Raw genomic sequence first — 25034 nt, forward strand, 5'->3', positions numbered from 1 at the left:
CTATTTTTGTTCCAAATGGCTTCCGCAGAAATATGCCTGTTCAAAAAGTGGTCCTATGAGGATGTAGATATTTCAGATTTGTCATTGGTATCCCATTAGATGATTTAGGTGGATTGCATTGCTGTACAAGGCAAAGCCCGAGTGTTCACCCCTCACACTGCTGGAAGATATCAGAAACAAAGATTTCGTAAGACTCAATGTCCTATTGTGGAGCGTCTTGTCAACTCCATGATGATGCACGGCAGGTATGTTTATCGGCTTTTAAGCAACTGAACTACGTTTCGGCCTTTATGGCTTGCCTATATGATGATACGTTTATGAGGTTTAGACTAATGACTAACACCTTTCGCCCCTATCTGAATCACACTCTAAACCTAAACAAATTTAACATAGAAATAACGGAAAAAAGCTGAAGGCTATTAGAATTGTGGAGCATGCCTTTGAGATAATCCACCTAATGACCGACAAGAACCCAATCCAGGTCTTCGTCGACGCTGTCAAGAATGGAGGTCCGCGTGAGGATTCCACCAGAATTGGTTCAGCGGGCGTAGTTAGGAGACAAGCAGTGGATGTATCCCCTCTTAGGCGTGTTAACCAGGCAATTTATTTAATTTGTACTGGGGCAAGAAATGCTGCCTTTCGTAACATAAAGACGATTGCAGAGTGCTTGGCCGAAGAAATCATGAATTGTGCCAAAGAATCCTCCAATTCATACGCCATAAAGAAGAAGGATGAAATTGAGCGAGTGGCTAAGGCTAATCGATAAACATTTCCCTCATCAATTTTTCAATACCAGCACTAAATCTAGATCTCACCATTTTTATTAGACCTACTGACACTCGAACTTATCTGTACCTGCATTATATAATACAGTGACCCGTATCCAGTAGACTGCCGCATTATGAATGATGTGAATGTTGACCACATATACAAACAGTGATCTATATAGATAAAATTGCACCATATTTAGGCTTTTGACAATTTAGTGCGTTTGATGCCAAGAATATTGCAAATTTTGCCACATATCAAACGCATCAATTCATGCAGTTTTGCAATTAGATATATAAGGACGTCACAAAGCAACAATACTCAGCCCATTGGCTTAGGTGTTACAAATGTAACAGATGTTACAAGTGCAAATAAAATTGTGATACCGGAATGGCTAGTTGACGAGGAAAAGTCTACAGACTTTTCACTTAAAATACTCGAGGACAACGCGTTGTACATTAGCAAAGCAGAATCCTCCAAATTTTTAGTCCCTAAGCCTAAATCGGACAGTCTAACCATTACATATTGGATATATAATACCCTAATGTAACTTTTAGATAATTTAGTAAATCAAAAAGAATTAAACATGTGGCTATAACAATGAACATTCTATCACTGGCACAAATAGAGAATCAGTCGCTACTCAATTCACTAAATATAGGCCCCGGATTCAATATGAAACTGTATTTCTACACTATCCACTTGTGGATTTTGCATAGGAGATTGATTCAAATTCGTCCATATGGTCAGATCATAGACTCTGAGCTTTTTGATATATGTTGGGACATTGTAACAAAGTGGATCATCAAGAAACAGGTACATAGTGCATGATTTAGGGGAAATCTCATTTAGTGAAGGAGTTACAGCATGTAAAAAATATAATACAATTATTCTGTTTCGACCTAGATCTTGCGTCACAATTTAATAGTATGATTCCCACAAAAATAGCACAAACTCTTTACAAGTAACACAACAATCACGCAGATACATGTACATAGATCACGGAGTCGACAAACTTGCAATGATTAAGCTTGTAAAATACATTATCCGACAATTTTTACACATACAAAATTTGGAAACTGAACATTTTATGGAGGCAAGATTTCATTGGTACACAAATAGTCACTTAGGGCCAATTACGACGAGGTTTATCAACATACAAAAGTGTTTGGCCAAGCAACTCCATCTATCCTTAAATATGATGGTACGAGAGAATTGATTTAGGCTATACCCCAGATACCAGTCATATAGTTGCTAAGCAATTGTCAAGTAATTATAATATAATACCAAACGATACAGCGGATAGTTAAAGAGTGGTTAAAACTCCACGTGCCCTGGATATCGTGGAAAAAGGATTACATCTCTTATATTATCCACCCCAGTCACCATCATTACCAATCGCTCAAACCCTAGCCCAAACCCGGCATGTGGGACTGTACCATAGGACCTAAGCTCGTTATACCACCAGTAAGGTTTGGAGTCAAGTTTGTGATCTTCATATTGCTTTAATAAATAATCCAATCTTTCCTCACGCTGCGAACCACCAACCAATTCGCCAATCTTGGGCACCAACACATCCATTGCTGCAACAGTTTTGCCATCATCATTTAAACGCATGTAAAATGCTTTGATATCTTTAGGATAGTTGTATAGAATGACAGGCCTGCCAAATATTTGCTCAGTAATAAATCTTTCATGTTCACTTTGCAAGTCTATTCCCCAACTTACAGGATTTGCAAATTTAAATTCAGAGTTCGATTCTTGGCACTGAATTAGTATCTCCACTGCGTCTGTATAAGATAACCTGGCAAATTCATTGCCTATAACATTCTCCAATCGCTCAACCAATCCTTTCTCGACGAACTCTTGGAAATAGAGGATGTCATCGTAGCAATGATCTAGTGCAAATTTAATACAAAACTTAATATACTCCTCTGCCATACACATTATACCTTCCAGATCTAAAAAAGCAATTTCGGGCTCTACCATCCAAAATTCAGCCAAATGACGACTTGTATGGGACTTTTCAGCACGGAATGTGGGACCAAAAGTGTAAACGTTGCCCACAGCACAGGCACAAGCTTCAGCTGAAAGTTGGGCGCTACATGAAAGGTATGCATTTTTGCCAAAGAAATCTTTCTTGACATCTTCTCCTGATTCCAGTGTTGTGACCTTAAATAGCTCACCAGCTCCTTCACAGTCAGCTCCAGTAATTATTGGCCCGTTGATATAAAAAAATCCCTTTTGCTGGAAAAATAAATGAGTGGATAAGGCAAGTGCATTTCTCACACGCATTATTGCAGAAATGTAGTAACTTCTGGGCCTAAGATGGGCTATTTCCCTTAGAAATTCTTTGCTATGAGATTTTTTAGCCAAAGGATACTTCGATTGGTTAGTATTTGCCCCTATCACTACCGCGGCGTGAGATTCCTCATTATTAACCTGTAATTCAATTCGTTCAGATATTTGTTCATAAGTCTCAAAGGAATCCTTTCCCGACTTGAGATCCCGATCGGGTCTTAGCACGAGTTTACCCGTAATCATGACAGATGATCCCACACCAGAGGCGCTGATACTGTCGAATCCATAAGCATCGGAGTTAACCACGATTTGGATGTTAGATTTGCAACTACCATCGTTAACTTGTACAAAAGCGAATCTTCCCCCTCCTTGAACTCGCACCGATTTGATCCAACCGTATATAGTTATTAGGTGGTCATGATCTGGCGACTGTTGGATCTGATTGTGTTGTTGGTTTAGGTATTGCGAAATAGTGGTTTTACCCGTAGATTTATTGACTCTGTATGTGTCAATGATATCTACAATCTTGACAACTTTCCATTTTAAGGAAGCTATTGGTTTTTTTGATTTTTCAAGAGCTATGGACTTAATTTGATCGGACACAACCATGACCGGCACAATCACATAGCACATAAAATAATAGTATTCCCCATATCACTTTATTTACCTATATTGTACAACCTCGTTTATATGCGCAAAGTAACAAACAGTAAATTTACACACTGCTCCAAATGGATCTTAAAATGGCACTCCATCCAGTGCCTATACTATTGTCTGTAATCGATTGGCTATAATGGCTTATGCGCCAACACAGTACACTTGTGCCCGCAAAAAATACTCATTAATACCATTCGACGAAGTGAGGCTGGTTAAAACCTTTTCTGGCTTTACCGTTTTGTTTATGGTAAGCAGCGGTTCATTTAGCTCTACCTTATCATTATCACAGGCTACTACAACTCGCTAATTATTCTACTTCATTTAAAGTAATTACTAATGCAGTTAGACACTCTAATTCTGTAGTTGTGTGTTATTTAGCATACAATATCACTGTTTTCATGAGCATCTGGTGCCACATCACCTGTATGTTGTCCAATCCAGGGTTGATTCCATTACCATCAGGTGTTTTGTTATTTTATGCAGAAAATCAAACGGATGACACTAGAATCGAGTTGTTTGAGAGATGTGTCAAATGCGGATCTATAAAGCCATTCTCCACCCACCACTGCTCCGTTTGCAATCGATGCATATATAAAATGAATCACCATTGTACGCATATACTTATTTAGGTCCCTGGATCAATAATTGCGTTGGCCAGTTCAATCAGAAACAGTTTTTTCTGTTCACATTTGTAATTATCTTAGTGATGCAGTACTCGTTTTTTCAGTGCGTGTTTGAGCTTATTCTAATTTTAAAACGGTTTAATATTATTCCCGAGAATATGTTTCCAAGTCATGCGTATTCACTATTCCACATTTTAAACGTAATAATCGCTTTATTCAGGATTTTACAACCGTCGAATTTTTATCCATGTTCACATCGCTCTTGTTTGGGGTAGTGTTCATGTTATTTTGCCTCATAATGATCATAGACCAACTTACCTATATCAAGACCAACACACTACCAATTGATAATATACAGAAAATGAATGGGAAAAAGTTAAGTTTTACACAGTCACTTAACCAGTTTTTTGGTTGCAAATTTAATTGGACTTGGTGACGCTACATTTTAATATAGGTTCGTTCCCATAACTGTCTACCCGCCCTTTATGCTATCACTAAAATCTACATCTAAGTTTAGTGAGAGTGATGTAATAGCACTGGCCTGTTATGAATACTCGCCCGAAGTCACTTTTATAGAGAATAACATCGAATTAAATTCAATCAAAAAGTATGAAAATTTGTCTATTAATGATACAAAAAATGCACTACCTTTAAAAGAATTACAGAGAGGAATTAGGATTATGGATAGGCGCAGGTGTATCAAACGGAAATCATTTTTAGAGCGGTTACTGAATGGAACGTCAAGGAAATATTACAGAAAAAATTGTACACACGCACTCCACACTGATTATGTAACCCACACACCATACTGACGTTGTATGATAGTTAAGTATGCCAATGGCTTAAAATTTTGTATAATAGAATTAATTATCTCAATAAAAATAGTTTATTATAGCACATATTAATAGCCTTCCTACTGATGTCGAATATTGTAGAATTAAGCGACTTGAACACGCTTATTGAAAAGGTATACCAGCTATCAATTAGACCGGACGAAATCTTCCATATATCCAATTAATAAGGCCAAATGGCATTGCTAAAGTGGTCAATCGGTTGTTACTAAAAATTACACCTTGCTCATTGTTGGACTGTAGGCCTTTTGGCGGTAAGACAAAGCTAATCTAGTCAATTGCAAAAGCCTAATTCTTAGAACATGTTCATTCAATAGATTTGTCAAGACATCCATTGATTCCATATTACTTACATTGACTAGTGACCATGCTAGACGCAGGATTAAGGAGTTGTGTAAACATAATTTATGATTCAGCATATACTGAAATATATAATCCTCAGGATTTCATCAATTTCATTAGAACAATCCTCAAGATAACAGATAACGGAAACAAAAATAGTACTACGTTTACATTGGTAATAAATGACCCATTGGAGCTGGTGCAGACTATGCCTCTATTTCTCTACACACTGCTAACGTTAAATTACGAAATACACGGTAGCAATAGGTATAAACCCTTTGATTCAGACAATTACGAGTTATATTTTCCACATGTGGACCTATTCCTTTGGAATCTGGTCCATGTGAATCCCTATTCACATACCAAATACCACTTACACTCGGTAATTGCCTATTAATTAATCCAGAATTATCTACCGCTATTATAAAGTCTCTAGATCAATCCAGTAATTGGCACAGAGTGGTGGATTATGTGGTCCAATTAAGCTACAAATGGCTGTCCAACGACTTTGACTATATTTTACTCACTTGCCAATCTTTGTACAAATTGTTTAATTATTTTATCGCATCGGATACTCGTTCTTCCATTGATAGTTCGTTACGGTTACTAGACCCATACATTAAATGGTATATATACACTAATTTAGTGCAATAACTTCATATGGAAGCAGAATTGTCCAACACAATATTGAAAACTCAGCTTTTATTGGTGCAAATATTTGCACTAATTTAAAATCAACCACTCGAGTTAAATGGCTACTATTAGGGGCTGCATTAGCGTCAATTGCCACAAAAAGAACATGGAAGATTATAGGCAAGAGAGATGCTGCCACTAAGCGTAGGAAGAACTCGAAGGTGAGTTTTTTTGCACAAAACATTCCAACATTGCTTACTTACTTAGATTAACGAGTTCGACCTATGCAATGGTCGCCCATTTGAATTTGCCCAGTGGTTAGCTCTAACCCAGGGTCTAATTTTCTACTGCCGATCATTAATTTGTGATATAAATCCAGATGTTTTAAAACAGGTGAATTTGCCATCACTCAGTCCAATTGGATTATTAACCATGGGCTAGTTACACCAGTTGAGGAAGGGGGGATTATTGGTTTGTACGGATTACACTGGTGCAATCAGTGTGGAATAGATTCACTAAACGATCAAGACTATAGATCCTGGATGATCGGACAGAAGGGAAGCAAAAGACATGATTGGATAGGGCCACAAGCCATGTTGGCGTTAAGAGTGCCAGATTATGTGATAAATGGAATTTGCGGAGAACTTAGCGTACATCTGGACGAGTTTATTTAACACCGAATTTTTATCAATACTTGTCAATATTTGACAATTGCAACGCTAATTTTTGGCAAATACTCAATATTTAAAACATTATCAATTTATATAAATGATTATTTATGTAGATTAATTCCAATGTTTAATTAATTATTGCATAATCAATTAAACTAATGACTCTTAAATGCGTATTTAAACGATTAGCGGAATATATAACGATATAGACGAATGTGGATATGCAATAGATGTGAAAAGTGACAAGTCTATATTTTGAATTATAAATGTGTAATTTGAAACGACAAAAATTAAAGCAGATATTATTATACTGGGTGAATTTGTTAAGGGTGGTTGCCCGTTATATCATCAGGTTCACTGGGGTGAGCAATGCTTCCTTGGCAGGTGAGTGTGTCCCAACTACGCCTGGTATTATCGTCAGAGGCCAAATATGTGGACAATTATTTATCCGATGAGTATGTGGCATGTAGAATCTTGGATGGGCTGTATGATTTCACATTCGGAGTGGAAAGGAACTTACCTGTGGGTATAAGCGGGGACATTGTGGATGAGATAGACAAATTTCATGAAGCCTCAGAAAACTATTCACCCATATTATGGCCTCCTGAAGGGGAAAATGCCAAGTATTTAATCCCCAAAGCAGTAGTATTTGACTGCATCCAATCTCTATGGACAAATATACATAATCGTTATGTATATGCTGAGATTTATGGCAAGTGTTCAGGCCACCCTTTGGCATTTCCATTCAATGAAATTAACTCACAAAAACTGTGCGATGTACCATATAGGGAAATAACAGATACTTTGTGGACCATCTGTAAAATTTGCAATGGAGAACTTTTATTCAACGATGAATCCATTGAATCATACTACATTTTCCAATTTAGTAATGTTGAAGGATTACAGATGGATTTATGGAAGAGATTTAAGGGGCTTGATCATATGTCCAGAAATTTACATAGGGATTCTGTGGAATATCACTATAAGATTTTGACCCTGCAGACCAGGATTATTCAGACAATTTTGGCTATGCAGTCTTTTAATAGGGTAGGTATTATAATATTTTTTATAAAACTGATAATTTTTTTAAAAAAATATGACCCGCATATTTAAAATTGTACACTCTAAATTCATATTTTGTAATGTTTTTTGTACGCTTTTATTGACTGTAGCGTTTATTTAGCAAATTTTTAAATAATGATATTTATGATTAAATAAATTACATTTATTATTTACCAACCGCACAACAATTTACACTACCCATGCAATGACTCTTTGACTTTTGCTTGATGGACATTACAACCATTGTTGTCTAAATAATTTATTTTTACTCGAAATTTAAACAAACATAATGTAGGTCTCTATAAACGCACATCTGCTGGTGGAATCATTAATAACCTATTTCCAAAAACAAGACTGCGCGATGATGTATGCAAATGATGAATTGTCTAATGCACTCAATCACTTAAATATACATATGATTTGTTTTCTCTGCTCGGTGACCAAATTAGTACATGAGGGTAAAGTGCTTGGAAGAGATAAATCACAACTGTTAAATCAATTATCCGATATCAATACGGATTGGCAAAGCATACCAAACTATACTCTGCCCTTTGTCGTTCGCTGTTTGGATGGGGAGCCTATTACCAAGGACGATATTTCTGACATACTTTTACCCTTGTGCACCGCATTGGCCAAGGTTGTACAAGATGAGCCAGTGTTTTTGGCTGCTACGATTTCTTCACTCGTATCTCTGCTAAATATAATCCTCTCAAACTGTAATATCGAGTTCCTTGTCAACTATTTGACTGATGAGTTAAATTCAAGTGCCCTATTCGCCGAGTCAATAGGAAAGATATTACAATATGCTAGCTTTGACAAATGTGCGATTTGGAGCAGCGAAGCTGATAATCCTTATTGGGGGTTCAAAAACTTGATCAGACATTGCATGACTAGGTTGCCAAAGCACTTGGACATGTTTTTGTTCCTTTTTGCCGGGGCCATGCCTAACAAGAATTTCACTGAGATGCATGTGACAATGGACACTTTTGGATCTTTGTTTTCTAACTCTGCTGATTTTCCTACCATTACCAATGAAAGCAATCCGGTGGAAATTGTAAAACAAATTTTGTTCTCCCCGCTTATGCATCTGGTTTGCTCGTCAAAAAGGGTCAATTGTAGTTCTCTTTTCAACAACATTAGTGATGAAAAGAACCATGACAGCTTAAGCAAAGAACCAACAGGATCCCGCACCAAGGGCACCCTTAGTAGCAACAATAGCAAAGATTTGGGATTTCCCAATTCGACGTTTTCCAAGATAGAGACTGTCGCATCGGAAAAGTTGTTGATAGTACAGGATCTAATTTTGCAGGATTTGGGGTTTTCACAATATGAATTGATAGAGAATTGGGATAGGTGGGAGTTTGGCCAGCGTATTATTTGCATCCCCATCGGTACGACCATTACCTATGAAAATCGTACATTGTCAATCGATCTTAAAAATGCCATTACTGTAAATAGACATTATAACGATAGCAGGAAACACAACATATCGTTTTCTATAGTGCACATGGCATGGCTAGCGTGGCACGCCATTAGGTGCAAGAAAAGCATCAACAGGTTTTTATCAGCCTGCAACGCATTCTTTTCCAGACTTATCGAGATATATCCCACAATATCTAGGATAATGGAGCTGGTGCTATCAACCGACTTTTTTCCCGATCCAACCAGCACCTATTTATTTGGTCCAGCCAACTTTGTTTATCACTTGGGAAGAAGCTATCAGGATGGCGTTTATATGCACTCTATAACCGCGGCCCTCAAAGCTGTTCTTGAAGATGATCCTGAACTTGCCACTATCCACTGTATAATATTTCTATATGGCATAGAAGACCCAGACTACATGATTAGCAGCAGCGCGATGTCTAACCTGATAGACGTTATCTCTGAACATGTACACGATTGGAACGTAGAATTTTCAACCTTAGCCCTGGAGACCTTGAAGACTTGCAACGAATCTTACACAGCGAGATTAGAGTATTACTTTGGGCTGAGACATAACTTTAACAATTTTGACGTCTTTTGGCAGATCAGCACTCTCACCAAGCTAGCCAAGAATTTGAATAGTAACAAAATAACCTTCAGCCGACAAGATGTCTACGCATTTTTTTCAATCTCAGACTACATGATTGAGGTGTTGATTCGGGAAGATTTACCCCCTCATATGATAAGGGAGATTTTACTGGCTCTGGGACAAACGGATCTTCTGGGATTGGCGCAAGATGTTATAGGCCATGAGTTGGCTTCCTTTTCCAGTGGAGATAAGACGGTTCTGGTTACATTTAATCAGTGGCAACGATTGTTATATACTCATAATAAGCAGAAGGAGTGGGGAAAGCTGTACAAATGCGCATTGAAGCTACTTACCAATATTGTTAAAATTAGTCCTCTAGTGAATGTTAATATGCTGGATAGCTGTCAAACTGAACCGAATTCGGTGGGCCTCGTTGATTCCCTTATTGCTGGTTTATGTTTATCCGGGTTCATGGAATCGCATGGCACTGCAATTTTGAAGCTTCTTCTCGAGTTGGGTATTTTTTGTACAAAGAGCAACGAAAAGAATATCGCGGAAAATAAGCACCCAAAGAATTTGTGTAACACTTGGGGCATGCGGATTAAACCTGCAATTAACTATCTAATGACCCAGGGAAAACTTGATCCATGTGACATGTTCAAATATGAGATCAATCAAATTGACCTCACTGATTTACTTTGCCATTTTTGCTTACATACAGATCCAGAGTCTCCTAATCCGGTGCAACAGGAAATATCGCAGGAGAATAAGTGCCTAATCCTCAAAATATTGGCAACAGATGGATTTGACAAGAAAAAATACTCTTTATTAGTTACAACGCTATTGGAAACTAATAGTGATATATCCCTTATCCACCCGTGCCTAGAACTTGATTGCGATTTCCCAGACAATCTGTTGCTGGACATAGCTTACAGGTTGATTGAAAAGCCAGATATTAACATTGGCAAGTGCTTATCTGTTCTTATAAAGCATGCTACCAAAAATCCAGGTACTGATTTTGGGCAATTTGTGTTTAAAAATCACAATTTTGTGGATGCAGCTATATCGTTCAGCTCCACTCAAGTGTCCGAGGACATATTGAACCAATTACTGCTTATAGAGCCAAGTTTGACTTTGAAATACGGTATGAATGCACTCATAGCATTGCAAAACAATGCGGAGCCTAGTGATAAATTGGCGAAATTGCTGGGCAAAACATTGCCTTTGGCTACAGCCAAAGATTTTAACGAGTTTGCGAAGCGCATTGATCAGGAGTCTCTGAGTGAGGTAATAGCGCTGATAATCCACAAATCAGCAATGCAACTCGTTTTAATTGAGTTAATCCCTACACTTGTGCGTTGTTTATCAATTATCTCTTCTTCGTGGTTCGAACTCACCATGGCCTTTACCATTAGGGTACTATCCGTCAACCTTAAGCATCCAAACGTGGAGCAGATTTTTTGCGAGTTGATGGAATCAATTCCCGATAGTTTTTTTCAGGGGTCAAATGACATACAGAGTGCTTTACTTGAATTGGTGGACAAGGCGAGTTCACGTTCACTTGACAACATATCTTCCATCTTTAAATCACTCACTATCGCCATATCTAAGGGGTCTAAGGAATGCAAAAATGCGATATCTAAGAGCAAAATAATCCAATTATTTTACGAAGATAACATGAATTGTATACTTAACAACGAGCTTAATCACTTGGAAATGCATTTACAAGTGTTACAACTGGCCTGCCAGGTACTGGAGAAAAATGCTCTACTGAATTTATCCTCTGTGCTTATGCCTAGGATGGCGTACATATTTACTGACATTGCGAGGGATGAATCGGATGAAGCACTTGTATACACTAAGTTGTTAACATTTTTACCTAGTTATTCTAACATCTCAATTCAGCAACGGGTAATGCCACTTTCATTTAGGGTTTGGTGGAGGATTTGTATAAAGTGGCTGCTGCTTTTGTCGAACAATGCTGTTCACGCATTAAAAATGAAATAGAAGACTCTGTCTCTATCGTAGCACTTGAAAGTTTCTTAAAGGCTCTCTATAACTGGCAATGTGAATCGGATCACAGTAGGCGCTGCGTCCTGAAATGTATGGAAGTGGAGACAATTTTTGTGTTATTTGAGGCTTGTATAAGTGCAGGAAATGCACTTTTATCTACTTATACTCGCAATAGGAATGCGAATATTTTGTGTATAATGGAAAAGGCAATACTATCCAGCCTATTTGCAATCAACAGGTAAGAATATTGGATGAGGTAGTTTCATGGACAAGGGGATTATCAAATCTACCAACATTTTGACTAGCGAGATTAAGAACATTTGTAATGGTGGGCCTCTGGCGGGCAAGGATTTTGACTCGGATGCTAGAGCACCTAAGCTGGTTAGCAAATTCATACTTTATCTAAAGGATTGTATTACTACAGACTCAATTCCAGATTCGAATAAACGTTTTATCGCAGAAATACTGCAATTCACCAGATTTGGACCAATGCCACTATGACAAGTATATTACTAAGAAATTTAAGTTTATTAACTCCCAACCACTCAATTAATTGGCCATCAATTTGTAATATCGCCAATGATATTTAGTGCTAGGTATCAATTATTTATTATGAATTACATATTATAATATGCCGCTGGAATCGAATTCAATAAGTGTTTACAACAAATTGATTACTTGCCTATGATGACACAGTTTTTTAGTTTAAATGAATAATTAGTGGATTGCAATTAATATTACAGAAATAAGTGCGTTGCATGAAATTATTGTTAGTGTAAGTTAATTATTGCCGCAATACATTGCCATTTCTGAGCTAATGCTTGATTTATGTGGATATCCTTTGCTTAACTGTAGAATAAATGTAATGCATCAATGGTATGAATAATGGACATACATTTATGGACTTCTAACTACTGGAAATCTAACTCAGATAATATAAAACATAACATTGCGAAGAATCTAACTATAACATTGATACAATGTATAATGTGTCTGGTGAAATTACTATCAAATTTTTATTTTGACAGCATTTTGAACAATTTGTATATATTTTATAGCAAAAATTATTTGATTATTTAATGATTATGATAATCTTAGGCGTTTACAGGTATATTGAAATATATAATGTAAACTGAATGGAATTAATTTTTAGTTATATTGTTAAATTATATCAATTAATTAAAACATTAAAATAATCAATATACTTATATATATATATATATATCTAATTTTGCAAAACTTTTAGTTAGTTAGAATTATCAATTCCTTATTATATGATCACTAGACATGTGTGGCCTCAGGGCCTACTCCTGCACATTCCTTTATCGCACTAAAACACCTCCACTACTAAACTTTAGACGCCAATTCTCAAAGTTTGATATTTTCAAAAAGTTATCAGATACAGGTGAAACATCGACTTCCACAACGTCTGCAAGGAAGCCCTCGGATAGGGTAATTGAACTTGATTATGCAGGTTATAAGATTGGTAGATGAAATTCTAAATCTGACACTTATTGAAGCTGCTGATTTATGTGATTTATGCCAGGAAAAGCTGGCAGAACGTTCTGGTAGATGCTTAATTTTATATAGGCAAAGAGGCAATTGGATTGGCGCCGGGTAGAAGTCCCTTTCCACATCCTCAATCTATGTTTGCATGTAAATACTCATTCATCCAGACGGAAATATTGGCCCTATGTCTTTTATGCCAGGCCAGCCTGTTTCTCCAATACCAGCTATGCCTGATCCCATGCATGATATAGATAACACGATTAACGCCCAAGGACAACAAACAGTTACACCAAACGATCATTCTTCGTCTGCTAATACTGAAAATAATAAGATGAGTGATAGCAAGGTTTCAATCAAGCTATTGAGCTTCGATACTGCCAAGAAGATAGCAGTGGTAAAACAAATTAGGACAATTACAGGATTGGGGCTCAGGGAATCAAAGGATCTGGTAGAAGGAGCGCCAAAAGTACTGAAAAAAGGTAAAACATCGCAGACATAGGCATAACACGGAAGGAGGCCGATGAGATTAAGAAGGCGTTGGATGAGGCAGGGGCGACCACCGAGATATACTAATTTACCTTAAGTAATAACTGTATCATCAATACAAAACTTTCTATTGGTAGTTATAGCATGAATTTTACCAACAACTACTGCATTATAAAACACAAAAATACAAAATGATACACCAATAATAGTTAAAGAATATCTTGGGTGCATATAATTACCGAGCGAGAAAAATAACAGCAATAACAACTTACATATAAATAAATCAAAATGCTTGCATTAGTGAATTTTGCATAAAAAATTCGTCTTGATGGTAACTTGTTACACACTTAGAATGTTTCGTGATGTATATAGTTCATACATAATGGCCACTTAATGTAGTGCATTGCAACAATAAATAGGTCAATTTGGCACAATGCGATTCTAATAATACAAATTTATGCAATAGATGAACCCTGAAACTTGGATAGACCCTTCAAACGTAGATTTCCATCGCGACAATTTGCTTGATTTGTGCAGGCACTTAAAGCACTTTGAAGGATTTGACGCTGCTTACCCTTCCATGCTTTCAACAAATATAGTTGACGATAAAAGGGCTTGGAAATTCACTAAACCTGAAGATATAAATCAATTGGATCTAGGATGGGTAGCATTTATTAGACCCATGATTATCGCTATAAATGATTACAACGTGTATATAATCATACCATTTGACACTAGTGAATCTACAATATCACAATTAATTCTTAAAGACTTAAGACTAATTCATTTTTCTGCAACTCAGCAGATCGAAGAATCTCCCTATAAAGTCAGTGTTGCACTGTTATTTTACGAGGTTAATAAAAATAACTGTGTTAATTGCTGCATATACGAAATCCAATTTGGCCATCCGTTACAATTAATTGGATAATATGAATCAAATACTTGAGTGTAATGTTTGTGGATCCAATGATTATTTTCACGATGACGTATCTGATATCATAACTTGCCAGGTTTGTGGCGCAGTAATTGCACTAGAGCAGACCCAAGCTGAGCAAAACATTGCAGAGTATCAGAGATCTCTATTTGCCACAACTTCTATCGCAAGTCAATTAATATCGGCCGATGAGTTTCAACTTGATGAACCAATTTCAGCAGAAGCATCAGAGCACACTGGACGCACATCACGCAGGTCAACTCATGACATTTTTGAATCTGATGGTTTAACGGATGTTGAATTGATTAATGTGTTGAACAACGATGCCGATTATCTTAGAATTTACAAATGTCAACAATTTATTATTAAGATTATTAGTGATTTACACATTGGGACCGGGCTGCCAGACATTACAAAATTAACAGTAAAGGTATAGTGGAATTAATTTAGGTATGGAGAAAATATTTGTATAAATTGTGCCAATTTGGGGCATCAAAACGATATTTATCATTAAAGCAATCAACAATTGCTTCGATTAAAATACCTCCTTTGAACATAAACATGGCACTGTCATTGGTGTTACTCTGTTATGTATATTGTGGGTGTGGAATTGTTGCAAATGATATAATTAGATGGGTTTATCAAGGCACTATACCTTTCGAAGCCTTTAGCGCTAATTTATCATTTAAGACTAAGCCATTGCATAGCTCAAAGTACTTGGAATTTATGGCCATAAAAGTTAATAAAGTGGTTCAACTAGACATGTGCAAGTGCAACGACATTAGATTTCAAAATCTCACTTACAGGGGTTGTAAAACTCTCTGCCTTCCAAAATATATCGCACAGATGGCAATTAATCATTGGAATACGCACCATTTTAGTGTAACACAAGGGGATACTAGTGTTAGACGCTCCAATAGCTATATCTATGGCATTGGAAAATTTGGGTACCCAATTCCAGTAGAAGTAGCGGCAACGATACTCTTTATCTGCAGGCGAATTTGGCCAGTGTTCATAATTCCACCACCACCACTGCCACATAAGCCAAGCACAGTACCACCTGACAATAACATGTCAAACAAAATTTCTCTGATTAACAATAAAGACTACCTTGATAACTTGACATTTGACCCACAACGAATGGCTTGGGTTGCCACTACAGTGAAACCTATAGACGATTATGCGTTGGGATATCTTTCTTCGGTGCTATTGCAATTACAGGAGCAGAAGAGATTAATCCCCAAGTATAAACCCTTCCTTTGTCGATCATTCAGGAGCATTACCACACAATTACAATCAATGAGCGATACAATTCACATATTTAACAACGTAATTGATTATGATAACGAATTGTTATACAATGTTAAAACTTTTAACTGTATAGGAAATGATATGCAAGATGCATTAACAGGCGCCATTGAATACTTGAGGGAGAACGATCCAATTGCATGCGAATATGTGACAGATAATGACAAATCTAACTTTATATCATTTAAGAAATTTGTCGTGGATTACTTGGCTGAAAAATGTCACAGGAAATTTTTTGAAGGGCTGCACAACAAATTTTACAACTACGCCGACTATTGCAAGTTGAGGTGTGACCCTCAAGTTTGGCTAAGGCAGAGAGGGTACTGGTCAGGTTCAATAAATGTTAAAAATAAAGATAACCCGGAGCACAAACTTATATCTTCAAATGAGATATATTCACGCATATTAAACCGTTTCATACATTCTGATTGTTGGAGCGTGGAAAATTGCATCGACACAGCACAACCATTACAAACTTCCGATACATTGAACAATGATTTGATACGTGCCATTTCATTGGTAACCACTGGAAGATCAACACTTATCAGTGACAAATTGGTGATTGCAGATGATGGCCCCTGGAAATCGTTATCAAAAGATGTTTTTAACAGGTTACAACCAGCAATTCAGATGCCGAACCCACAAGCTAAATTGTACACATCTCAACGTAACATGTCAAAATACGTGCCCATGGAAGTATTTGAAATTGTTCAAAACCTACCCACTGCACTATTTACTATGGACACTGATAACGGTGACAATTGCAAAAGTGTTTATTACGAACTGGCTAATTCCCATGTGCGGGACTGCATTGGCAACCCAACGCTTTACGTACTAGCGCTGGTGCTGCTGGCAAACTTTTTTGGCGTTCAAAAGGCCTCGATACATCAGGTTAGTATACTTTGCATTATACCAAAATTGAATTACAAATAATTGTAAAAAATTTGTTATTTTCACTACTAGATTAACATAGTGTATCAAATTTCTATCACAATCTTCCAGCTCCACTATCGTCCATAACTGATAAACTAATACCGTATTGGATCAACCCACTTACCGAATTGACAATTTTAGTTACTTCCCTAGACTATAAAGTACGTAATGATCAACTGATATAATTATTATGTCTTACTGACAAACATAATCAAGTAACGTTTAGCAATTTCCAATGCGAAATAAAATACAGATTAATCCAAGGATAAATCACGACTGTCTCACAGTTCTAGTTTAGCATACTGAGACGGTTGTAGCATAGTCTTGATAACCCTCACAAGGTGCATTGGCAGCCAGGCAGCTAGTGTAATAGCCAAGACCTTCCACCAGAACGAAATTGTCATTATAAACGCGAGGTCAAAGTAATTACGCAGTATTAGGATGGAATAGAAATATACCAGAACGGTACAAATAATCGAAACGATCATCAGGGGATGCCAAGTTGTAATTTCAGCAGATATATTTAACATTTCTAAGATGAAGAGTGATGTGCACACTATTGCCACAAGGGAAAGGAGCGAATCTTCAAATAGGGCCATAGCACCCAACATCACAACAGCTCCCTGAAAGATGGATATCCAAAACCAAATCAAGAAGGTTTTAATGGACAATATGCGTCCACTCCTCAGGTTCTCGTACAGCTCTGGAAACATCAATACAACGCTTTCAGCAATATCAGAGTCCAGCACTAGGCAGTATAAGGGCATCATGGTGTAATATGTCGAAAACCCGATTTGCAGCCATCCCTGAAAGAATGACAAAGGCATGTAAAAGTACATGGCTGAAAAGATGCCTTGAATAACACTGATGATCATCCCGCGATGGAAAATAAAGTTTGTGAGTGTAGCCGATTTCTTGTAGCAATTCCTTCCATGCCACAGTAGCAGCCTGCCCAAAAAACTGAATTGATGAATAGAATAATCAGCTACCAAGCTCGCCTGCAATCCCTCCTTGCCCACAATACCCACTCCTACATCAGCTTCCTGTATCATAGGCACGTCATTTCCTCCATCACCAATGGCGCAAGTCCTCTTTTTACCAACCTTCTTAACCCACCTAACAAGCTCTGCCTTGGTGGAGGGGGTACAGCGACAGCATAGCACTGAAGGGGCATGGGAAATAACTTTAATAAAGTATTCTGGAAAATTGTTCAGGCAGATTGAGGCTGTGGCACCGTCAATTATCACCATAGTAGAGGGGGCTGACATTGACAATTTTTCCAGTTGCAGCTTGATATCTGCAGGTGTTTTGTGCATATCATCAGTGATAGTAGCAACTGAATGGGACTTGTCCTTTATGCCCACCGATATAGCGATGCATTTGGCCGTATCGACTTTATCTCCTGTCAACATCCAAACCTTTATTCCAGCATTACGAATGGATTCAAGGGTTTGCTTGACATCAGGTTGCAACTTATCTTCCACTCCAGTAAGCGCTACTACCATTAAGTTCTCCTCTAACGTGGAAATGGCGGCTTGGGTCTTTGCCTCCCGATCTGTAATTGACACTCTTGCATCAATGTATTTCTTGTCAAATGCAGCAATATCTTCATCACTCAGGCACTTGCAGCCAAAAACCAAGGTTCGAAGCCCCTCTCTGGCCAATATATCACACTCCTCCCCCACCCATGCAGATCCCCTAGGCTGTAAAAGCTTCATTAGAACAGACTCCGCGCCCTTACATAGGAAGTACTTATTTCCAGAAAGATTATCCTGTATAACAATGCCCATGCGTTTGGTATTGGAGCTGAATGGAAATATGTACAGTATACCAAATTTAATTTCTAAAAACACATGTGATTTGTTTCGAAATTCCAAAGTCATGTGATCTTCGCCTCGTTCCACTAATTCCACCCCGCACCTTTTGGCAAATTTCACCAACGCAATCTCATCTGGGGAGCTGGCTTGGTAAGTTATCTCCCCGTTATCTCCATGGCTTGTTTTAACATTGTGGCACGTAACTAGGCATAATAATGCCAGAGTAAGCTTCGCTTCCACATCAGTCGAACGTATAGCGCGTACAAATGGCGACCAGTCTTGGGCCTTAGCGTCAGGTTTTGTCTTTGATTTTTTGCACCTGTTAATGAACTGATATATTAAATCAGATATTTGATTAGATTGATAGTCGTGGAACAAGGCTCTGCCAATGTGTATTTTCATCAGGTTCATCACGTTCTGGGTCAGGGTACCAGTTTTATCTGACAACAAATAAGAAATATGCCCCAATTCCTCATGAATTAGACTTGTTCTGGCCACAGTACCTGGGATTTTTGTGTCTAGAGTTATGGCCAAAGAGTACATAAATTTTGCCAGGTCCAAATTTACACGCAGTGAAATGGGTATAATGCAACTGAATAACAGTATGAATTTTATGGCCCACAAATACCAAATACCAACAAATCCATTTGGAATGATTAAGGTCATCGCCATAGATATACAGACCAAGAATAAGAGTTTGGTCATAAAATTTACATTAGAATCAAATTTACCAACTTTATACCTGGGCTTTGTCGAATTGAGTGAGGCACGAACTTCCCTCCCGGTGTATAAAACCAACCCATATATTGACCCTGAAGCTATAATTGTATTCATCCACAAGGTATTATCAACAGACAAAGGTTCCACAACACAAGATAACCTATCCCTGGCACTTATAGTAGGCGTATCTGTGAGGACGCAATTATCATACAATGTAAAAGTGCCGTTAAATCTGTAAATATCTTTATTCGGCGGTTCAGCGCATACCACCGCTTCAAGTTTTGTCATATCTTGGGCAGAAGCCAATTGTTGCGTTGAACACACCGCCTTACGTAATTTCCAATCAGTCTCTCCGTCCAATTGATCCGTGCGAATGTATGAACATCCTGATGCTTCACTGGTACGCAAGAATATCAAATCAGCGGGTACTCTTTGCCCACAATTTAGTTTGACAATATCCCCAGAAGTAAGGTTAGACGCACTCATTTCCACTAACCCATCCTTAGATAGTACTTCATACTTTTGCGAATTGGCTTCTTTATCCCTTCGATACCTTTCATAATCTTCCAGAGCCTCCTTCGTCAATGACACGAACAATACAGCAGTTAGCGGCGCAAAGTAGGTGAAGGCTGGACCGATACGCAGGCTCGGAACAAGCTGACTTAAGCTAATTAACAAGTAGAAAAGGTTCATAAAAATTTTGAATTGCTGGTACAAGCTAAGCGGCAAAAACGTAACTATGTTGTACTTTGTATTTTTTAGACCATTGTAAAAGTAATTTCTTGGATAACTTCCGCCTTGGATATAAATATAGCGTTTGGTAGTGGTCGTTTTAGGGGTCCAAAAACGAAAAAATAACCGCAAATACTTCACCCAACTGGGCTCCTATGTTAGTTGCTACTTACGTTTGACTTGAGGCGGCGCAGGATCATCAGATCCTCCTCACTAACATAGCTTACGGTACTCATGATACCGTTTTTATTGCGTTTGAAAGTACTGAAGATTTAAAAAAGTTGTATTTTTTCTGAGTAAAATGTTTGGCAGCCGTTATTTAGAACAGAAAGTGGTTTTGGGATACTACATTTATAAATGAATGCGTAGCCACACAGCTATGTAAGTGAAATAATAAGCCTTTATTTGCAAAAAAATTTGCAGGGGATAAGTATAAAGTGTACAAATTCGATTTTCAAATGATCATAAAGGCTGAGTCACATCTGCTAATCTAATTTGCCCGATTTTTACTTGTACGAGCCATGCGGCTCGTGCAGTCCTACACAACACAAATTGTATCGATTTTCATAATAAGCAACATAATATGTGTTTGTAATGCATTTGTGGCAAAACATAACAATTTAACACTAAATACAGTCAAAAATTCCGTTGGCACGTCTAAACATGCCAACGGAAAATTTCCACTCATATACAGTGTACCAAATGAAGCAACGCCACAGAAATCAGAGAATGGGAATTTTTCTAATGCAAAAGTTACTTATAATTCCAAAATTGATTCAAATGGACCCGCTAATGACTCCAATAAATCATATGTTACAGATTCTACGAGTAATGGAGAAGTCCATGATAAAAATGGCATATCATCATCGGAAAGTAGTCAAATATCAGAGAATGACTTTTGCAACGAATTCAGCAAGTCATTCATGCAATATGCTTTATCAATAATCTTGGGCCGCGCATTACCAGATGTAAGGGATGGGCTTAAAGTTGTTCATAGGAGGATTTTATGGGCAATGAATGAACTAAATCTAACAAGCAATTCGCCGTTTAGGAAATGTGCAAAAGTTGTTGGCGATGTACTCGGCAAATTTCACCCTCACTCGGATAAATCAGTTTATGACGCCCTTTGCCGTTTATCCCAACCCTTTGCGCAGAGAATGCCACTTATTGAGGGCCATGGCAATTTTGGTACAATTGACGATCCCCCGGCAGCTATGCGTTACACTGAATGCAGATTGTCGGCAGAATGGTAAGTAAATGCTAATTTTAGTGGTAAAGTTTACATGTCAAATGTGGAAAATGATACGGTCGATTTTGTACCAAATTTTGACTCAAGTGAAGTAAGATAAATGGATATATAGATTGAACCTACAGTTTTACCATCAAAACTGCCTATGTTACTGATAAATGGTACTTCGGGTATTGCAGTTGGACTGGCAGCCAATATCCCCTGCCACAATCCATATGAAATACTGAATGCTTCGATACATATGGCAAGGTAGGGACGTTTTTAAATATATTACATTATTAAATACCAATTTTACTCTCCATTAAGGATTTACTCATTAATATATAAATTGCTACGACTATTATTAATAAATATTAAATAAAATGTGTAATACAAACAACGTGTTATCATAAGGTGAAATTGATATACACATCCTAAACTAAAAAGCGCTAATCCAAACTCTTATTCACCAAAACATTTATATTACATATTTATTTATGATTATAATGATACCTTTATGTTATATATTCGGTGCAAAATTTCAAATTGGTTACCTTTCTAAACCACACCAAGAAGCATGCAACACTATTAACAATACCGTCAAAATTTTCGGAATTTTTTTAAAAACAACATCAAAAGCCACTTTGGAGTTCTCAAAAACTCAACATTTCAATGTGTAAACAGTATACAAATATCCTCTCTATTACACATTTGTACCATGAATAACGAATTATACATATCAAGGAATTACCAACAATGATAATCAGCATATACTCTATAATCCGTATAGGCGTTATTACTATAGATGACATCTTAGATAAAATGATGGTTCTAATGATAAACCATGTTTAATAAGTTACAAATTTATTGATTACTGGCATGAGGATGGTTTAACGTCACTAATATATGTAATCGATGTATATACAGAATATTCCTTTAATTAATAATGATTGAATGCATAAATTACAGACATAACTTAGAAACAGAGGCAATTCTACATTAGATGACATACTTGGGATCGTAAAAGGGCCGGATTTCCCCTCTGGAGGTGTTCTTAATGCGTCAAATGAACTGCTAAAGCAGGTTTACGAGACAGGCAAGGGAAGTATCGAAGTATCTGCATTATTGTGTTTTGAAGAAAGATTCAAAGACTCTACCGAAAATGTACTGGCGGTTAAAAAACCTCATGATTTACACTTTTCCCCCGGTAGCCGCATTTCAATTATAATAAAACAATTGCCCTTTGGGGTACATGTAACTGATGTTACAATGGCTTTACTAAAGGGTATACAAGATGGAGTTCTGTCCGGTATTTCTGGTATATATAGAATTGATTTAGATATAAGGGATGAAACTGATCACACTGGTATACGTTTATGCTTGGATTTGAAGAAGCACGTATCTACTGTACAAGAAATTGAACATATAATAGAGGGTATTTACAAGAATTCCAAGCTTCGTACGTTTTACAAGTGCAACTTTATAGCTTTGGTACAGAGGAATCAGAGTTTGGTGCCTGTACGTTTGTCCTTGCTGTCGACATTAAAATACTGGCTACAATTCCGCGTTGATACTATAAAGCGAAAGGTCAATTTTTTTCTCAAAAAAGCTCAGGATAGACAAACGGTCATTGAAGGGATGATTAAGGTGGTGAATAATGCGGAAAATGTGGTAAAGATGATTCGCAACTCAATCTCTGCCACTGAAATTAGGAAATCTTTGGCTACTAAGGAATTTGGTTCATTAAACAAGATCCAGACAGACGCTGTGATGAAGTTGACTCTATTTCAACTAACAAAACTGCACTCTGACGCTCTACTCAAGGAAAATGACAAGTTGGTTTACGATTTAAGTAAATACAAAAAAATATTGAGTAACCCAGACACTATATACGACATGATTGTGGAAGAATTGGAGGACCTTCGTGCTTGCAATAAACAGTTATTTGCCCCGGGAAATCGAAAGACATTGATCAAAGGAGATGAGGATGTGTTAGATAATATAATTTATCAATCATATGAAGAAAGGTCGATTTTATCACTAAATCTCCGCACCGGGATAATGCAAAAATCAAAGATTCCTACAACAATCGCAAAACCCAGAAGTCTTCCTGCGCCATTAATAATCAGTGAATCTGTACTAGATAAAATTGACAATACAACTAGTGAAGTCACCAAAACAAAAAGTGATACTTTGTTTGAATGTCTAAAGATTGGACAACATATATTATTGATCAGCAACACTGGTATAATGTACACCATGCCTGACTCAAGTATAAATTTCTCTTCAAAGGGCATTTGCCTGACAAAATTGATACCTGGAATAAACGCACAAATGATATCATCAATATCTTCCATCGCCCCTTATACAGCAGATCCTGAATCAAAATTGTACATAGTAAATCAGAGTGGCTGGCTAAGGATGGTGCACAATAAACAATTGTTGGAGGTACAGATGAAGAATGGAATACGCAAACTAAGGTTGTTTAGGGGAAAGGCGGAAGATGATCAACTGATCTTGCTGCAAGCTAAACCAAGCGACAATAATTACCTATTGTTGGGCACCATGGACGGATTTATCATCAAACTTTCATTGGAGGCATTAGAAAATAGTAAGAAAATGACAAAGTTGATAAACCTACGGACCAATGACAAAGTCTCTTGCGCCTGTATTGTTAAACAAAATAGTCAAGTACTACTCTTATCTACAACATCTCACTTGAAGACTATGAATGTTGACGATATTAGATTACAATCCAGGAGAGGCAGAGGCATCAACTCTCATGTGACTGGCAACGGAAATTTGATCCTTTTGCAACCAATTGTTAATCCTCACAGCGATTTGTTGATTGTGACGAGGAGCTGTTTGTTTAGAAAGAAGTTCCCCCTGAAGGAGAAGTTAGCCAAGCACAAACCCATGCGGATACGGGCGTTCAACGATGAAGATGGCCTGATCCGGTTTGCCACATTAGTTTAATCGGATCGGCATCATTAATATTTATTGCAAAGTTGCAAAAAACTCGCCTATTAATTTGTATAGTACTCGGTTTTGGCATTTCTCTATTCGGAGGATCGCACTATTAATTTTGGTTAATACTGAGATAAACTAAGGGGCTGCTTCATTGTATAGTGGATTAATGTGTGTAACTATTGATCGAGTATATAACTATCAGTTTGCCCTAGTAACTTTTGTATTAATGTGTGATTTATTAAATATATGTATTTATACAGACTTATGTATGGTATATATATATATATATGTATGTAAGCTAATGTGTTAGATACAATTGAACTTGAATTATTTTAATACAGTGATATAAGATAAACTACATCAAATGAATAGAACCATTTATATTCCGTAAATTTAATTGTCTACCACAAATAAAATTGCAGTCTATTCCTATTTATAAATGATGAATAAATTTGAATACATTGA

General features: G+C 37.2%; 11 protein-coding genes across 11 annotated transcripts; 9 read left to right on the plus strand and 2 right to left on the minus strand.

Moving 5' to 3' along the window:
• Nucleotides 1-15: 15 nt before the first annotated feature.
• Nucleotides 16-766, plus strand: BmR1_04g08092 (small subunit ribosomal protein S5e; the record flags this gene model as incomplete). Its single annotated transcript, XM_012794756.1, has 3 exons — nt 16-87; nt 109-245; nt 394-766. The coding sequence occupies 3 exons, from the start codon at nt 16-18 to the stop codon at nt 764-766; spliced, it is 582 nt and encodes a 193-aa protein (XP_012650210.1).
• A 228-nt stretch (nt 767-994) lies between these two features.
• BmR1_04g08095 (conserved Plasmodium protein, unknown function) lies at nt 995-2078 on the plus strand (the record flags this gene model as incomplete). Its single annotated transcript, XM_021482660.1, has 6 exons — nt 995-1314; nt 1335-1584; nt 1605-1732; nt 1753-1878; nt 1899-1972; nt 1993-2078. 6 exons carry the CDS (start codon nt 995-997, stop codon nt 2076-2078), a joined length of 984 nt encoding a protein of 327 aa, XP_021337850.1.
• On the minus strand, nt 2086-3702 carry BmR1_04g08100 (asparaginyl-tRNA synthetase; the record flags this gene model as incomplete). The annotated part of the gene is made up of 1 exon (XM_012794758.1): nt 2086-3702. The coding sequence occupies one exon, from the start codon at nt 3700-3702 to the stop codon at nt 2086-2088; it is 1617 nt and encodes a 538-aa protein (XP_012650212.1).
• BmR1_04g08101 (Palmitoyltransferase ZDHHC3) lies at nt 3863-5161 on the plus strand (the record flags this gene model as incomplete). Its single annotated transcript, XM_021482661.1, has 8 exons — nt 3863-3973; nt 3994-4052; nt 4073-4188; nt 4210-4335; nt 4356-4417; nt 4439-4549; nt 4570-4781; nt 4804-5161. The coding sequence occupies 8 exons, from the start codon at nt 3863-3865 to the stop codon at nt 5159-5161; spliced, it is 1155 nt and encodes a 384-aa protein (XP_021337851.1).
• Nucleotides 5162-5268: 107 nt separating this feature from the next.
• Nucleotides 5269-6849, plus strand: BmR1_04g08120 (origin recognition complex subunit 5 (ORC5); the record flags this gene model as incomplete). The annotated part of the gene is made up of 9 exons (XM_021482662.1): nt 5269-5316; nt 5337-5454; nt 5475-5594; nt 5617-5809; nt 5830-5924; nt 5949-6168; nt 6189-6396; nt 6443-6568; nt 6589-6849. 9 exons carry the CDS (start codon nt 5269-5271, stop codon nt 6847-6849), a joined length of 1389 nt encoding a protein of 462 aa, XP_021337852.1.
• Nucleotides 6850-7215: 366 nt separating this feature from the next.
• BmR1_04g08125 (hypothetical protein) lies at nt 7216-12433 on the plus strand (the record flags this gene model as incomplete). Its single annotated transcript, XM_012794763.1, has 4 exons — nt 7216-7893; nt 8204-11830; nt 11851-12170; nt 12193-12433. The coding sequence occupies 4 exons, from the start codon at nt 7216-7218 to the stop codon at nt 12431-12433; spliced, it is 4866 nt and encodes a 1621-aa protein (XP_012650217.1).
• A 786-nt stretch (nt 12434-13219) lies between these two features.
• Nucleotides 13220-14014, plus strand: BmR1_04g08130 (50S ribosomal protein L7/L12; the record flags this gene model as incomplete). The annotated part of the gene is made up of 5 exons (XM_012794764.1): nt 13220-13384; nt 13407-13500; nt 13523-13588; nt 13609-13920; nt 13941-14014. 5 exons carry the CDS (start codon nt 13220-13222, stop codon nt 14012-14014), a joined length of 711 nt encoding a protein of 236 aa, XP_012650218.1.
• A 379-nt stretch (nt 14015-14393) lies between these two features.
• BmR1_04g08135 (hypothetical protein) lies at nt 14394-14855 on the plus strand (the record flags this gene model as incomplete). The annotated part of the gene is made up of 1 exon (XM_012794765.1): nt 14394-14855. The coding sequence occupies one exon, from the start codon at nt 14394-14396 to the stop codon at nt 14853-14855; it is 462 nt and encodes a 153-aa protein (XP_012650219.1).
• A 1-nt stretch (nt 14856) lies between these two features.
• On the plus strand, nt 14857-17193 carry BmR1_04g08140 (hypothetical protein; the record flags this gene model as incomplete). Its single annotated transcript, XM_021482663.1, has 3 exons — nt 14857-15291; nt 15312-17060; nt 17143-17193. The coding sequence occupies 3 exons, from the start codon at nt 14857-14859 to the stop codon at nt 17191-17193; spliced, it is 2235 nt and encodes a 744-aa protein (XP_021337853.1).
• Nucleotides 17384-20607, minus strand: BmR1_04g08145 (phospholipid-translocating ATPase; the record flags this gene model as incomplete). The annotated part of the gene is made up of 2 exons (XM_012794767.1): nt 17384-20524; nt 20545-20607. 2 exons carry the CDS (start codon nt 20605-20607, stop codon nt 17384-17386), a joined length of 3204 nt encoding a protein of 1067 aa, XP_012650221.1.
• Nucleotides 20893-24575, plus strand: BmR1_04g08150 (DNA gyrase subunit A; the record flags this gene model as incomplete). Its single annotated transcript, XM_021482664.1, has 5 exons — nt 20893-21620; nt 21642-21711; nt 21733-21869; nt 22580-22917; nt 22939-24575. 5 exons carry the CDS (start codon nt 20893-20895, stop codon nt 24573-24575), a joined length of 2910 nt encoding a protein of 969 aa, XP_021337854.1.
• Nucleotides 24576-25034: the final 459 nt, after the last annotated feature.

This window comes from Babesia microti, chromosome IV (genome assembly GCF_000691945.2).
Source record: "Babesia microti strain RI chromosome IV, complete genome".
Lineage (NCBI taxonomy): Eukaryota > Apicomplexa > Aconoidasida > Piroplasmida > Babesiidae > Babesia > Babesia microti.